Raw genomic sequence first — 15,865 nt, 5'->3', positions numbered from 1 at the left:
TAAAATGGGAAAAACTGGCAATATTGATTTTTATTGGGGGGGGGGGGGGTATTTTTCACTTTTTTATTTTTACATTTTTCAACTTTTTTTTTACACTTTTTATGGGGACAATCTATAGCAATCATTTGATTGCTAATACTGTTCAGTGCTATGCATAGGACATAGCACTGATCAGTATTATCAGTGATCTTCTGCTCTGGTCTGCTCAATCTCAGACCAGAGCAGGAGACGCGGGAGAGACGGATGGAGGCAGGTGAGGGGGCCTCCGTCTGCCATTACAGATGATCGGATCATCTATTTTAACATGCGCATTGCCGCAGATGCTGTGATCTGTACTGATCATGGCATCTTAGGGGTTAATGGCGGACATCTGCGCAATCGCTGCTGCTTGCAGCCGGAACCTGCCGTGTATGACGCAAGCACCGCTCCGATGCACGTGGTCATACACAGGACATAAATGTACGTCCTGGTGCGCAAAGTACCGCCAAACCAGGACGTACATTTACGTTCGTGGTCGTTAAGGGGTTAAGTGTGTCTTAGAGGCATGTCTAGCAGTCAACGATCTTACACCAAGAGGTACACTACCCAAAAGTAGCATCTGAGAGCCCATTTAAAGGTCAGCAGGGAAAGTATTTTATGCTCTCTTGTGGCAAGACACCTGTAATAATTTACAGTTTAGAATTACTCCTTTCAGGCATTTTGATTTTACAACATTGTATGGTAAAATAAAGATGGCCATTTAAAAACACAGATTTGAAGAAATAAGCACTTACACTGACACTCGGTCAATAAATCAAAAGTTATGGCTTAAAGGGGTAGTCAAGATTTTTTTTATTTGACTATGTTACAGGGGCTGTAATGTTAGTTTAGTTAGCATAGTGTATGTACCTGTGTTTCATGCTTAGTATAGTGTCTGTACCTGTGTTTCATGCTGGTCTTGCAATTCTTCTGTGATTTTTGACCCAATGTTTTTAACAGCATATAAAATGAGTGTCATCTCAGGTTTCTCCAGTGTTAAAAGGAAGCTTTTCTTTGCTTCAATGGGTGAAGCGACCACTGGGTGGTAGCTCATTCTGCAAGGACTGTAGTTTTGCAGCGGATGGAGGCACCATGGTCAGAAAACACCTGTCTGTTGCATGGAAAGGATCACAGGTGTGTTTCAATGGGTGGGTGGCTGATGTGTGGGATGGAGAAAAATTACCTTACACTTACAAACAAGGAATCATGGGAAAAGTAGTTTGAGGGAACCAACTCCAACAGGAAATAGCCAGTCCACAAAATGATAGCCATAGCGTTATGGTAATCACATAATTTCTTATTACAAAAATGAATAAAAAGTAATTATAAAAACTATAGTTCACAGAAATCCAAAAAGAGCAATTTTATGCATACCGATCTTTACAATAATAGAAAAACTATATAAATTGGGTATCATTTTATACGTATTTACTCACAAAAAGGAACACAACGTAATTTTTACCATAACGTGCACTGTGTAAAAACCAAACCCCACAAAAGTTTCTAAATTACAACTGCATTTTTGCCCACAAATAATCATTTTTGGGTTTTGCGGTACATTTTATGGTAAATTGAAAGGTGTCATTACAAAGTTACATTGGTCGTGCAAAAAAAAGGTTAAAAAGAGTCATGGCTGTAAGAAGACGATGAAGAAAAATTAAAATTGCGTCCTCAAGGCCAAAATGGGCTATGTCTTTGAGGGGTTAATAATGTGGGTAATGTGGTAAGTAAAATTTGCTATAGTGCAGGGTAATCCTCTATAAATTTGGCTTAGAAATCTCTCTGTACTTAGATACCAGCATGAATATGCATTGCTGTCACATTGTCTTCTCTCTTGGTTTCTACCTCTCTAGATACTGAAGGTTTCTGAGTAACTGATATGGTCCGACTAGAAGATAAAGTGAACTATTAGTGACCCCATACTCTCAGGTAGTGAAGGTGACATTACAGTCTTTATCCTCCTCTCAGTTACATGTACTCCACATTCCGGATTTATTTTCAGTAACTTGTGACAGCTTCCATAGTGGCTTTTAAACCCATCAGCTCGACAGATAAAGATTTGGCCATTGTGTCATCTGGAGTAAGACCAAGAAGATAAAAAGATTGCATTATATATTTGTACCTGATACCGACTGCTTTGTGCACTGTGACTAACAATGGAACCAAAAAAAAAAACCCTTGGCTGTAATCTTTTTCCCACTGTTATTGAAGATCTCTGTGACATATGTTTGAGCGTTTCAGAATGTTCCAACTTAAAAGCCAGATCTGGCCTCCAAACTGTAACATTACCATCATGAATGCGAGGGAAAAGAAAGCTTTGGAGCTTTGTGGGAATCATAATCAACCTGGTTTCGTATTAAAATTCTGTGTGTAGTTGCAGTCAAACACTTCACAAGTTGTCCTTCCCCAGGGAAAAGTTGCCTTATTTTTGATATGTTGTTTGAGTTTATTTGAAATATGTTTTCCATCTCAAGCTATGAGTGTTGCATTCCTTGTACATTCACTGACAATGTGTTTTCATTTTTCTTATTATTATTCTCACCTATTGAAAGAAAGATAAGGCCTGATATGTAACACGTGTACGCTTCAACTTTCTACACTTCCTATTGTTTAATTCAGTTTATTTGACACTTAGGTGGTCCAGAACTGACACTGCAATGGCTTGTATATGTTTGTAATAACAATAATATTCTTGAGCAAATCTGATATACTTAACCCCGGGAAAAGTAAGATTGTTGATATGTTCAGTTGTTAGGAGTTTATATTAATGTACTGTACTGTAAGAGAGAAGAGCACTGAGTAGGTTGGGGCATAATAACCTTATGCTACAGCTTCAGTTAATAGTTGTAGAGCAATGACTTCTCTTAGAAAGGAGAGTCTGGTTATGACAACTGCTGCTGCCATCTTAGGGTGCATTCACACTACGTTTTTGTAATACAGTTCCCGTATACGTTTTCTATGTGAAAACCGTATGGAACCGTATTGGAAAACGTATGCATTGACTCTCCATTGAAAACCGTATGCCAAAAGATGCATCAGGTTGTGTCCGTTTTGCATCCTGTAAGGTTTTGTCAGGTTTTTTTCCTTTACCCAAAACCGTAGTCTACCACGGTTTTAGGTCCGGTTGAAAAACTGTATTAAACCGTATATGTTTTTTTTTAACATGGGAGTCAATAGGAACCGTACAGAACTGTATGTGCATACAGTTCCATCCGGTTTTCACCATACGGTTTTTGACTTTGCACAGTTTTTTTTTCTTGGAATTTCATTCAAACAAGTAAAACTTTATTCAAAATGGAGTGAAAAGTTAAAAACGTATAAGTTTTTTTCTTTAAAAACGGATGCAACCGGATGTCATTTTTCAAATCGTATATGTTTTTTAACTGTATACGGGTTACAATTTGTACACACGTTTTGATACAGTTTAGTCAGGTTTTGAGGAATCTGGTTTTCCTCAAAAACCTGATACGGGAACTGTATTGCAATAACGTGGTGTAAATGCAACCTTAGTGACGTGCAGCAGAAGTTGTTATATCTGTGGCCTAAAGGAACGGGAACAAGGGACATGTAAATGTCCCGCTGTATGCCACTAGGGTGTCATTGTTTACAATAATTAAAGGGGTACTTCAGGGAACTAAACCTTTAGCCCATCCTTTCTCTCTCATTAACCTATTTAATTGTCTCATATAATTTATTAGCTATTTAGAGCAGTTTCCTCTCTTTGGTTTATCACTTACATGCATGAAGTGAGGGAATGACAAAATCCAGCCATCCACTCTGTTTCTGTCCAAATCTCTCTCTGAAAGCAGTCCCCACCCTCATGAAAGACACAGACCATGTGGTTATTGCCATGCACTGATGAGTCAGGCTCTTTTTAGTGCTGGGAGGTTTGAGCAGCCTTAACCAATCAGACACTGAACCTTTCTCTGTTGAGCTGGACAGCAGAGAAGAGCTGCAATGATTGCTGGGAGATGTAGGTCAGGGGAGGTACAGATGGCAAAGATTATCATGGAGCCAGAGAAAGGGCCACAGGAGCCATGCATATGAGGCCGGATGGTTTACAGGGAACATATCCAGGTAGTGTGGTGGCTTTGGAGCCTTATATATATATATATATATATATATGTATATGTACTTCTTTGGACTAATCCTTTAATTTTTGGAATTAAAGGCTATCTGAAAAACACTGGTCAGCCATAACATTAAAGCTACTAATATGTGTAGAGATTAACATTATTATATTGTTACAATGGCAACTATGAAGGGGTGTGATACAAGTGTAGTATCAAGGTATTTTTGTGTCATTGTAACAGCTCAAGTCCTGGTCTGATGTAGTGATCCACACTGACAACATCATAGAAATGCAAAATATAATACTGTAAACAAAGGGGAAATAAAGGCGGATTGCCACATAGGATAATATAGTCATATATAGCAATCTATAGTCACAGATAGCAATTAAATATGCATAATTCAGCAGTATGTTGTGTAGTGAGTTGTGGATCAGCCACAACCCTGTAGTAAAGCCAATAAATCCCGCTCTGGGGAGGATAAAAGTTTGATATGAGTACTCTGCAGCACCGAGTCACAACATATATACCCCACACTGACAGGGTCCAGTAATAATGCTTCAATCCAAGAAAAAGTTGTTGAAGTTTGAATATCCAATAATTTTCTCTCCTATGTAATGTCTCTTGTCTATTTATGGCATCAGCAGGGATATATTCAATAGGAGTGACTGAAAACATAGTAAAGTCACAATAGTGATGTAAACCAGCGTATCTTGACACACTATGTAGGTTGTACCCTCTGGTGACATTGTAGCGATGGTTATTGATTTTCATCCTTAAAGGAGAACTATTGTGCATAAAAATGTATCCCCTATTAAAAGGATACATTTTTGATTGCAGGGGTCCAACCGTTGAGACCCCATGCAATTTCCTGCCCAGCTCTCTTCGGGAACGAGCGTGCCAACACGCCCCCTCCATGTATCTCTATGGGAGAGCTGGAGAAAGTTGAATGCTGTATCTCCGGCTCTTCCATAGAGGTACATGGAGGGGGTGTGTTTGCTTCTGCTTCGTTGACACGCCCTATTCCCAGGGAAAGCCAGGGTCCCGGGCAGGAGATCACGTGGGGTACCAGCGGTCGGACCACTCACGATCAGTCACTTATTCCCTATCCTTTGGATAGGGGATAACTTGTCCTGCATGATAGTTCTCCTTTAAACTCAGCGAGGTGCGTCCCACATATTGTAAGTGGCATGTACATTCTAATAAATAAATAACAAAAGATATCCCACAGTTCATAAAGTGCTTCATAATAAAAGTGTCTCCTGTTGCTATGCTTGAGAAATATTTTTTGCCATGATTGAAAAAACTAAAGCTGAAGTAATTCAAAGTATGGTTATTATTGGCCTTAGGTTGTATACAATCAGCTTGTGACATCTTACCAGCTCTACTTTGCGCAGCAATTATTAAGTCAGAAGGGTAGATTTTGTCTCTAAATCCTTTTTCCATCAACTTGCTTTGTTTTTCGTAATCAACAGTAAAAGTACAATTCCTCCTTAACCACCAGAATTGGCCAAAGAGAATATTTTTCCTCCATGTTTTGTGATGTGCACTTTTAAAATTTAATAGACTATTACAGTCAACCAATTTAAAATATGTATAGGTAGTAATATCATTCCACTGAGAACCTAAAACCAGATCTAGATATTCTATTTCTATCTTGACTATATTGCTGGTAAAAGAAAGGCCCCAATTGTTAAAATTAAGGTAATTGACAAATTCATTAACACAACTAATCTCACAGTCCCATATAATAAGCAAATTTTCAATATATCTACGATAAAATGTTATAAAAGAAGACCAAGGGTGATTACTGTATATAAAATGATTCTCGAAGTCCCCATAAAAAGGATAGCGTATGAAGGCACAAAACGTGAGTCCATAGCGGTCCCACGCTTTTGAACCTAAATGAACCATTCCAATATATCCCAAGATTGCAGGCCACAGCACAAAAGGATGGATGACTCCGCACTGTTATATAGAGCTGTGATTTGTTGGTTCCCCCAGCAAGTGGAGAACCAATAAATCACAGCTCTATATACAAGTAAGGAGTCGTCCATCCTTTTGGCCTGCAATCTTTGTGTATAAATAAATATATATATATATATATATATATATATATATATATATATCTTAGTGTGTGTACATACAAGTATACAGGCACATGCTGTTGTTAGGATGTGACTATGTAATAGAAGCGCGCCTTCTGGAATGATGTAGACTTTTTTGTGGAGGAAAAACTAACTTTTCTGTTCAACAACAGTATGTTTGGTACATGTAAAATATAGAATGGCAAAATACACTTGACGGTTGCAGAAGAAACTTAGGGGGCACAGTACACTTCCAGCTCCAGCAGATCTTTCAGAATAGAGTTGCTGTTACTTTCACCTGTCCTACAATGCCACTGGGATTTCTGGAATACTGCTCTCTGCCACAGCCTACTTCACAGGATTGCAACAGTTACTTCATATGTTTTTTTCCCTGTATGTCATAGCCATGCCATTTTTTTTTTCAAATTTTCATTGAAATTTTAACATTTTATATAACAAACATATGCAGGGTAGCTGAAAAATACAGTACAAGTAAAACAACACATGCAAGGGTAAAATTACACAACGTGGCATGCAAGCTTCAAATAAATAGGGCAGAAGAAATAGGCACCTTTAATCCTGCTGTACATAGATTGGTGAGCCTGCACACAAGGTAAAAGGGAAGGGGGCAGCACAAGGTGAGAGGGAGGAAGAGGGTGCTGGGTTGGAATAGGGCAGATCCAACCAGAAATTACAAGAGGGGAGGGCCCAACTATTTACATACTAGGCAAGTAATATACTGTAAGGTGTGTAGGGTCCTAGTGCAGAAGTAACATTTCCCAAACACTTATAATTAGTATCTAATAGAAACGTTGAACGAGTAGACCTTAATAGCTAGCAACAGAGGTTTAGCATAAGAATAGAACCAATGAGCAGTCTGGCGAACATTGTGCACTCTCTTCGGGTAGAGGGCATAGGGAGGGAGTTAGACTGAGCCTTGGAGAGGTGGCTGTGGGTTAGAAGCCAAATTAGTTGAGTGGTATGACTTCCAAGGGGCCCAGGATTTTTGAAAGCCATCACGCCTTCTCAGGTCCCAACTTGCCAACTCTTCCGTTCTACATATGTGGTCCACTTTATTTAACCATGACATTTTTCAGATGCCTAACTACCTACTCCTGTGAATGTGCCACGAAGTTCCAAATCATGTCATTGTCACAAAGGAGTAGTGTCATCTATGGGATCCACTCAATTTGCAACAGAAGTATTAACAGCAGTAGTTCATTGTGTAATCAGTTCGACCCCATTTTGTACTGTATACTACAACCCTTTGTACCTTTCACTTTACATTGGAAAATGCATCACTGTCTATCACCTAGCCTGTCTTCTAAGAGCCCAATGGGCTTGTTATGGTCGCCCTTGACTACACCAACCTGCTTACTTACAATGTACAGGCCTTTCTCCAGGCCTTAGGGCAGCTATACTCTCAATGCATCTTGAGCTTTACCAGTTCATACATGCTAGGGGTCTAACTGGGGGAATGCTCTGCAATAAATCCCAGGATGAATACCCTCTACAACAATGGTGTCAGTCCATAATAGACATATGTACATTTCCACCTTGATCACACCCCTGGTTCTTCCTATGTTCAGTGTTGCTACTCCACCACTAAATGGGCACCTACACCTAAATGTGGAGAGACTGTGACTTCAGCACCTCTGAAGAATGTCATTGCTGTACAAATATTTATTTGGCCTGAAGGAATTGTAAAATGAGTTAAGCTCATTGGCTCCCACATTGCTTCACATTATCTGAGAACACATGACTATCTTTTGATTCCCATACATCCCTGTTCAGATGTGTTGTAAAGAGAAAACATTCATTGTGCAGCAACGTTGAAAATGTCATTTTACCATAATTGTGTGTTTGTTTCCTTCTGCACTTGTCATATAAACATTTTAATATCGAAGCTTACTATAAATGGTTCTCTTTTGCTCATACTGGTTCATGATTTTAGTTCCACAAATGTTTACTTGAAATTACCCCCTTCAAGATTTTACTCCTGTCATTACCAAAAGGCTACTGCTGCCAACTTGGAATGAATCTATTTTAGCAAAAACATTTTGGACACTTATTAGAATACATTCTTTTAAAGTCCCGATGTAAACAGTATTTTGGAAGCTATCACCCTCCTAAGTCCTCATTTAAGTGATTGAAATGGAAGGACTTTCAGGTACACTGTGGGAATACATGATTGTACAATATTGGAATACATGAAACTGTTTCTGTGGTCCTAATGTATGTTTGCATTTACACAGTACAGTAGAACACTGCCCCTTGGACCATGTACTGAATGTTATTTTGATGTGTGCCATCTACCTAAACATTGTTGCAGACAAAGTAAACCCCTTCATGGCCTACTCAAGGAAAAGGGCTATATGGGCTATATAAAATGTTACCCAATACAGACAAAATGCAATATATAAAATGTATTGTGTATTAATATGATTTGGCACAAGGTAGCATTATACTGAGTGAATGAGTTGCAAACACAAAATCCCCCCTCCCCAAATATTTATTCTGCTCAGTAAAAAATCACTTTAAACTCTTTTATGTCCTTTCAAGCAGACGTTATCATTGTCCACATCTGGCCTCTGGAATATATGGCAAGCCTGAAAAGTCCATCCTGATATCTGAATATACAGATAAATACCCTGCACACCAGTATAGACCAGTGGGCTCCTACAAACCAACAGATGTCTATGAAAAATCATCAACGGAGATAGAGTGCTTGTCCACTTTCAGGTTAGATACAGGAATTGGTTATATGTTAATGCACTACATGTTCGACCTTGAGGATTGACAAGAAATTGGTTATGTTCTTGAACATGTCTGGAGAATAAATACATATGTATTTATGAGTAAATTCCATTTTTCTATTTTTATTAAGTATGCATTGTAGCAGCTGTCATATTATGATGCATAAACTTGTCATTTAATGGTTGCACCCTTTTAAAAGGCAACGGGATACGCTGGTGTTATTTTAATAAAATCACACTAACAGTGTGCTACATATTTATTCAATACTGTTTGTAAAGGGAGTGGTCGCCCAATAGTTGATGACACATAGGGGTGTTATTCTAAACTGAATGTGTTGCATCAATAAGTGTGTGCACTTTAGGGCTTTATGATAAATGCACTGGATTCATATATAGCTATAAATAAAATATTTTGCTTCCCTTATCCCAACATTATAACTTATCACTTATACACAGGATAGGCATCTGATCGGTAGGCATCAAACCACTGGAACACCCTCTGATAATAAGTACTCAGCTGTCTCCAACAGTCCCAATAGTGTATGCCTAACCACCACTCCACCCACTTGGGAAACTAGGGACCTCCATTCTTGTAATTGATGGATGTCCCAACGGTTGGTCCTTTACGAGATGACCAGTTAAAACTGCTGTAAATAGTTGTTGACTGTTTCATATAATTAGTGGGATCCAATAGCCCAACTCTCTTCAACACTAGCTATATATAGTATTCCATATAATGTGAAATCCATCTAGTGACTTCATTTAATTATTTGGTAGCCTGCATTACAGAGACCCCTTTATTTCAGTGGGTCATCTAGGCACAATATTATCTTTCAGCCCTTCATGTATAATATATGTCTAATTTTATAGTGCCATCAACCTCTATAATGTAGTTTCTAGAGCCGAAGCTTCAGAACAATTCTGTTACCAAAAAATGCTTTTGAAAAATCATTTGTTATCTAATGAATACTGTAATAAATGTATGGACATAAAATGTAAAATGACAAACAATATGGAGCACAATGTTAGTATATTTAAATACAAAAAGTATTTTTCTTGTCAGTTTTTCACAAATATTTATATGTTTATGTATTTTTTCTGTGTTTTTAGTTTAATATAATTCAATTGCTAAGTTACAAAGAGTCTCTTCTACATCCTGCTAACCCAGTAGAAAGGAAATTAACTTTAGCTCTGACTTTTATTAGCTCTTCACATAAGGGGATGTTGGGTACTGGGGGCCAACAAGTGCGTCCATGGCACCAACCTTACCAGCTGAGCGGCTTGTTGACCTTACTGTGTGATGTGCTGCCTCTAATGTGGCACCATGGCTCTTTGATGCTGCCAATCAGAGGTGTAACTTGTAGCTTTTGAGCCCTGATGCAAAATCTGAAACAGAGCCCATGTGCCAATTATGATAATGCTCTCTTATGGGACAGAGGTGTTTTTGGGACCCACTAAGGCACCAGGGCCCTGGTGTGACTGCTACAACTGGCCCCCTATAGTTTTTCCCCTGCTGCCAATACATGATTGTGATGTGTGTATGATGTATCTTTACAAGACATTACTCCAGTGCGTAGTTATCAGCCTTTGTGGTAAGCTTCCAGGCTTTTTCCTGTTGGCCTTGACCACAGTGCTCTCTGCTTACACTTTTGTCCGTGTCAGGAAATGTCCGGAGCAGAACATGTTTGCTTTTAGGATTTGCTTCTACTCTGGACAGTTCCTGACATGGACAGAGGTGTCAGCAGAGAGCAATTGTGGTCAGACTGGAAAAAACCTACCCAACTTCCTCTGTAGTATACAGCAGCTGATAAGTGCTGGAGGGATTAAGAATTGTATAAAATTTATATAACTTTCTGGAGCCAGTTGATCTAAAAAAATTTGTTTTCCCCCGAAGTACCCCTTTAAACTACATCTTTACCTTAGTCTAGTATTAACATGATTTGTGATCCTAGTACAGTAATGTGGGCTTATGGTTAGAGGACATAAAAACTCGGCAGACATTTTCAGCTATTTCTTGTTGGTCATGACTGGACCAACAATGATCAGTGAGGAACCAGTGAGCATTGAAGCAGCAGAGATGGATTAGGTAGATGAACAAGTCTTTTGCTTTAAAAACACAAACTCCTCATAACTCCTTTAAGAATGTAATCTATAGTCTTGTTTTATGATAATTTGCAATAGAAAATTCACTTAAGGAAAACTGCAGGAAGGAAACAATTACAATGGCTAATTATGACTTTGTGGTATTTTATAGAGCAGATTATGTCCCCCACATGGTAGTCCCCCGAAAACCCAGAGTTTGCAGCAAGTATGAACCTAACAAAGAATACATGGACATGGACACTATCTACAAACAAGACTATTGTCCACATCTTGTTAGACCACCAGTTGCTTACAGACCTCTTCAGTGTAAACAAACCTGCAAGGACAAGATGGACTTAATAACTACATATCAAGGTAATTTGAAAAGTCATATTTGCCATCAACCAAGCTAATTTTACATGGAAATCTGACTACTCAAGTAGAAGCAAGTGTATTCATGTCTTCCCACTGAGGATTAGGTTATACAAAAAATTTATGTAAAAGATACTAATGTAAAAATACATAAATTCTGTGTTTGCTGAACAAATAAATGCTATGGCTTGTTCCCTGTGAACAGCCAATGAAGACTTTTGTTTTCTAGAGCATTAAAAGTATTCCCATCTCAAGTTGTTAACCCCTATCCTTAGGATAGGGGCTAACAAGCTGATCAATGGACGTCTGAATGCTGGGACCCTCACTGATCCCAAAAACAGGGAGAAAATTGTCCCTGGAATGAATTCGGCTCGCTACACAGCACTTTGCAATGCTCAGAAGCCTCACAAGCAATAGATGGAAAGCCTGTTTTTGTGATCTGCAGGGGTCCCAGCAGTTGGACCACATTTACACAACACCCCTGAGGAAGTCACTTGTGATGGAACGCGTGGGATCTCTGGCCCCGTTCCTGCTCTGGTATCTGTGTCGCTGGCTCATGTGGTTTGCTATGTTTATATTTGTATTTATTCTGTGCTTTGCATATGATAGTTTGGCCTCATCATTTTAGCACTTATTGCATTCCCTCAGTATTGTGATATTATTAATATTTGTTTACATAAAAGTGCTACTTTTTGTCTATTGGCATTATCTTCTTCATATGCAATAGTACTATTATTTTGCACTTTCATTATTCAGCCACATAGAGGCGACAACTGGTTGGATTCAGTATTGCAGGACGGGGTCAACTACTCAGGATTGGGGGGTCATGGCCCTGCCCTGAGAGTGTGTTGTGGCTCCTGAGGGAGCATCTTTAATTGTTTTTAATAGAAACTTGACATATGTCTTCTTTGTGTATTATTAATAAAGATTATGTATTAATTGGTATCATGGTGGTGTGCATTCTATTTCCAGTGGTGGCTTTTTTGGGTAGACACATTTACATATCGGCATGTTCACTCTAATGTAGGTTGGGTATTTAACAGGAACAGATGATCAGAAGGTTATGCTATAGGAAGGGGGCACGTCTCTCCGAAACATTGCATATCTGATCATGCTTTAACAGAAAGTGTGAATACACGCTTATCACTTAATTTGTAGCTATAAGAAAAGTATGAAAGAAAAGGACACTATATGCTGCAGACTGTAACTGTTGTGTGAATTATTATGCACACCTCCTATGATATTAAAAAAGTTTATGCCTTGATCTATGAATTCTTGTTGGGAGTGGTGCATAGGAGTTGTTGATCCTGACTGAAAGATTGTTCAAACTGTGATTTTACCTATTGTAAACACAGAGATAGTACAGTATATGTAATACACACTTGTGTGTACTATGTATGACTGTATACGTGTGTATTATACTTATGTATAATCTGTACCTGTGTTATATTTAGGTATTTACAATCTGAGACAGTGACAAGAATGATGGTTGGTGATTGCTGTCACGATGCCGGCTGGCAGGAGGTGGATCCTCTGTGCCAGAGAGGGATTGGCGTGGACCGTGCTAGTGGACCGGTTCTAAGTCACTACTGGTTTTCACCAGAGCCCGCCGCAAAGCGGGATGGTCTTGCTGCGGCGGTAGTGACCAGGTCGTATCCACTAGCAACGGCTCAACCTCTCTGGCTGCTGAAGATAGGCGCGGTACAAGGGAGTAGACAGAAGCAAGGTCGGACATAGCAGAAGGTCGGGGCAGGCAGCAAGGATCGTAGTCAGGGGCAACGGCAGGAGGTCGGGAACACAGGCTAGGAACACACAAAGAAACGCTTTCACTGGCACAATGGCAACAAGATCCGGCGAGGGAGTGCAGGGGAAGTGAGGTATAAATAGGGAGTGCACAGGTGAACACACTAATTGGAACCACTGCGCCAATCAGCGGCGCAGTGGCCCTTTAAATCGCAGAGACCCGGCGCGCGCGCGCCCTAGGGAGCGGGGCCGCGCGCGCCGGGACAGGACAGACGGAGAGCGAGTCAGGTACGGGAGCCGGGATGCGCATCGCGAGCGGGCGCCACCCGCATCGCGAATCGCATCCCGGCTGGAGACGGTATCGCAGCGCACCGGGTCAGTGGAGCTGACCGGAGCGCTGCGGTAGCGAGAGTGAAGCTCGGCGTAACAGTACCCCCCCCCCTTGGGTCTCCCCCTCTTCTTAGAGCCTGGGAACCTGAGGAGCAGACTTTTGTCTAGGATGTTGTCCTCAGGTTCCCAGGATCTCTCTTCAGGTCCACAGCCCTCCCAATCCACCAAAAAGAACCTTTTTCCTCTGACCGTCTTGGAGGCCAGTATCTCTTTCACTGAGAAGACGTCAGAAGAACCGGAGACAGGAGTGGGAGAAACTAACTTGGGAGAGAAACGGTTGATGATGAGTGGTTTAAGAAGAGAGACATGAAAGGCATTAGGAATACGGAGAGAAGGAGGAAGAAGAAGTTTGTAAGAGACAGGATTAATTTGGCACAAGACTTTGAAAGGACCAAGATAGCGTGGACCCAGTTTGTAACTGGGGACACGAAAGCGGACATATTTAGCGGAGAGCCATACCTTGTCTCCGGGAGCAAAAATGGGGGGAGCTCTTCTTTTCTTATCGGCAAACTTTTTCATGCGAGATGAAGCCTGTAAAAGAGAATTTTGGGTCTCTTTCCATATGGTGGAAAGATCACGAGTCACTTCATCTACAGCGGGCAAACCAGAGGGCAAGGGAGTAGGGAGGGGGGGAAGAGGGTGACGGCCGTACACCACAAAAAATGGGGATTTGGAGGAAGATTCAGAGACTCTGAAGTTATACGAGAATTCGGCCCATGGTAGAAGATCTGCCCAGTCATCCTGGCGGGAGGAAACAAAATGGCGTAAATAATCACCCAGGACCTGGTTAATTCTTTCCACTTGCCCATTGGATTGAGGGTGATATGCAGAGGAAAAGTTTAATTTAATCTTGAGTTGTTTACAGAGAGCCCTCCAGAATTTTGACACGAATTGGACGCCTCTATCCGAGACGATCTGCGTGGGCAACCCGTGAAGACGAAAAATGTGTACAAAAAATTGTTTTGCCAACTGAGGCGCTGAAGGAAGACCAGGAAGAGGGATGAAATGTGCCATCTTGGGAACCGATCAACGACCACCCAAACAACAGTGTTGCCACGGGATGGGGGTAAGTCTGTAATAAAGTCCATACCAATCAGAGACCAAGGCTGTTCGGGGACAGGCAGAGGATGAAGAAGACCAGCGGGCTTCTGGCGAGGAGTCTTATCCCGGGCACAGACAGTGCAGGCTCGCACAAAATCCACAACATCCGTCTCCAGAGTCGGCCACCAATAGAAACGAGAGATGAGTTGCATGGATTTCTTGATACCCGCATGACCTGCGAGATGGGAGGAGTGACCCCATTTGAGGATTCCGAGGCGTTGGCGTGGAGAAACGAAGGTCTTCCCTGGAGGAGTTTGCCTGATGGAGGCTGGAGAAGTGGAGATCAGGCAGTCAGGGGGAATGATGTGTTGCGGAGAGAGCTCTACTTCCGAGGCATCCGAGGAACGAGAGAGAGCATCGGCCCTAATGTTCTTATCGGCAGGCCGAAAGTGAATTTCAAAATTAAATCGGGCAAAGAACAGAGACCACCTGGCCTGGCGAGGATTCAGCCGTTGGGCAGACTGGAGATAGGAGAGGTTCTTGTGATCGGTGTAAATAATAACAGGAAATCTTGATCCCTCCAACAGATGCCTCCATTCCTCAAGTGCTAGTTTAATGGCTAGAAGCTCTCGGTCCCCGATGGAGTAGTTCCTCTCAGCCGGAGAGAAGGTCCTAGAAAAAAACCCACAAGTAACAGCATGCCCGGAAGAATTTTTTTGTAGAAGGACCGCTCCAGCTCCTACAGAGGAGGCATCAACCTCCAATAGGAAGGGTTTAGATGGGTCAGGTCTGGAGAGCACGGGAGCCGAAGAAAAGGCAGACTTGAGCTGTTTAAAGGCGTCTTCCGCTTGAGGAGGCCATGATTTAGGATTGGCATTCTTTTTGGTTAAAGCCACAATAGGAGCCACAATGGTGGAAAAATGTGGAATAAATTGTCTGTAATAATTGGCGAACCCCAAAAAACGTTGGATAGCACGGAGTCCGGAGGGGCGTGGCCAATCTAAGACGGCAGAGAGTTTGTCTGGATCCATTTGTAGTCCCTGGCCAGAGACCAAGTATCCTAGGAAAGGAAGAGATTGACATTCAAACAGACATTTCTCCATTTTGGCATAAAGTTGATTGTCACGAAGTCTCTGAAGAACCATGCGGACATGCTGGCGGTGTTCTTCTAAGTTGGCAGAAAAAATCAGGATATCGTCCAGATATACAACAACACAGGAATATAAGAGATCACGAAAAATTTCATTAACAAAGTCTTGGAAGACAGCAGGGGCGTTGCACAGGCCAAAGGGCATGACCAGATACT

At 41.1% G+C, this 15,865-nt stretch overlaps 1 protein-coding gene across 5 annotated transcripts in view; it reads left to right on the top strand.

Moving 5' to 3' along the window:
• The window catches only part of SAXO1 (stabilizer of axonemal microtubules 1), an 82,832-nt gene that overhangs the window by 46,603 nt on the left and 20,364 nt on the right, over nt 1-15,865 (top strand). For 3 of the 5 annotated variants that reach the window (XM_056519812.1, XM_056519795.1, XM_056519821.1), the window contains 2 exons: nt 8,741-8,917; nt 11,186-11,388. In XM_056519812.1, the coding sequence (XP_056375787.1) occupies nt 8,741-8,917; nt 11,186-11,388 (380 nt within the window). Of the gene's footprint in view, nt 1-8,737; nt 8,918-11,185; nt 11,389-15,865 lie in introns of all 5 variants that reach the window. The other 2 variants (XM_056519805.1, XM_056519786.1) reach the window with 1 other exon arrangement.

This window comes from Hyla sarda, chromosome 1 (assembly GCF_029499605.1).
Source record: "Hyla sarda isolate aHylSar1 chromosome 1, aHylSar1.hap1, whole genome shotgun sequence".
NCBI classification, from domain to species: domain Eukaryota; kingdom Metazoa; phylum Chordata; class Amphibia; order Anura; family Hylidae; genus Hyla; species Hyla sarda.
This window is presented reverse-complemented; position numbering and strand designations above follow the sequence as displayed.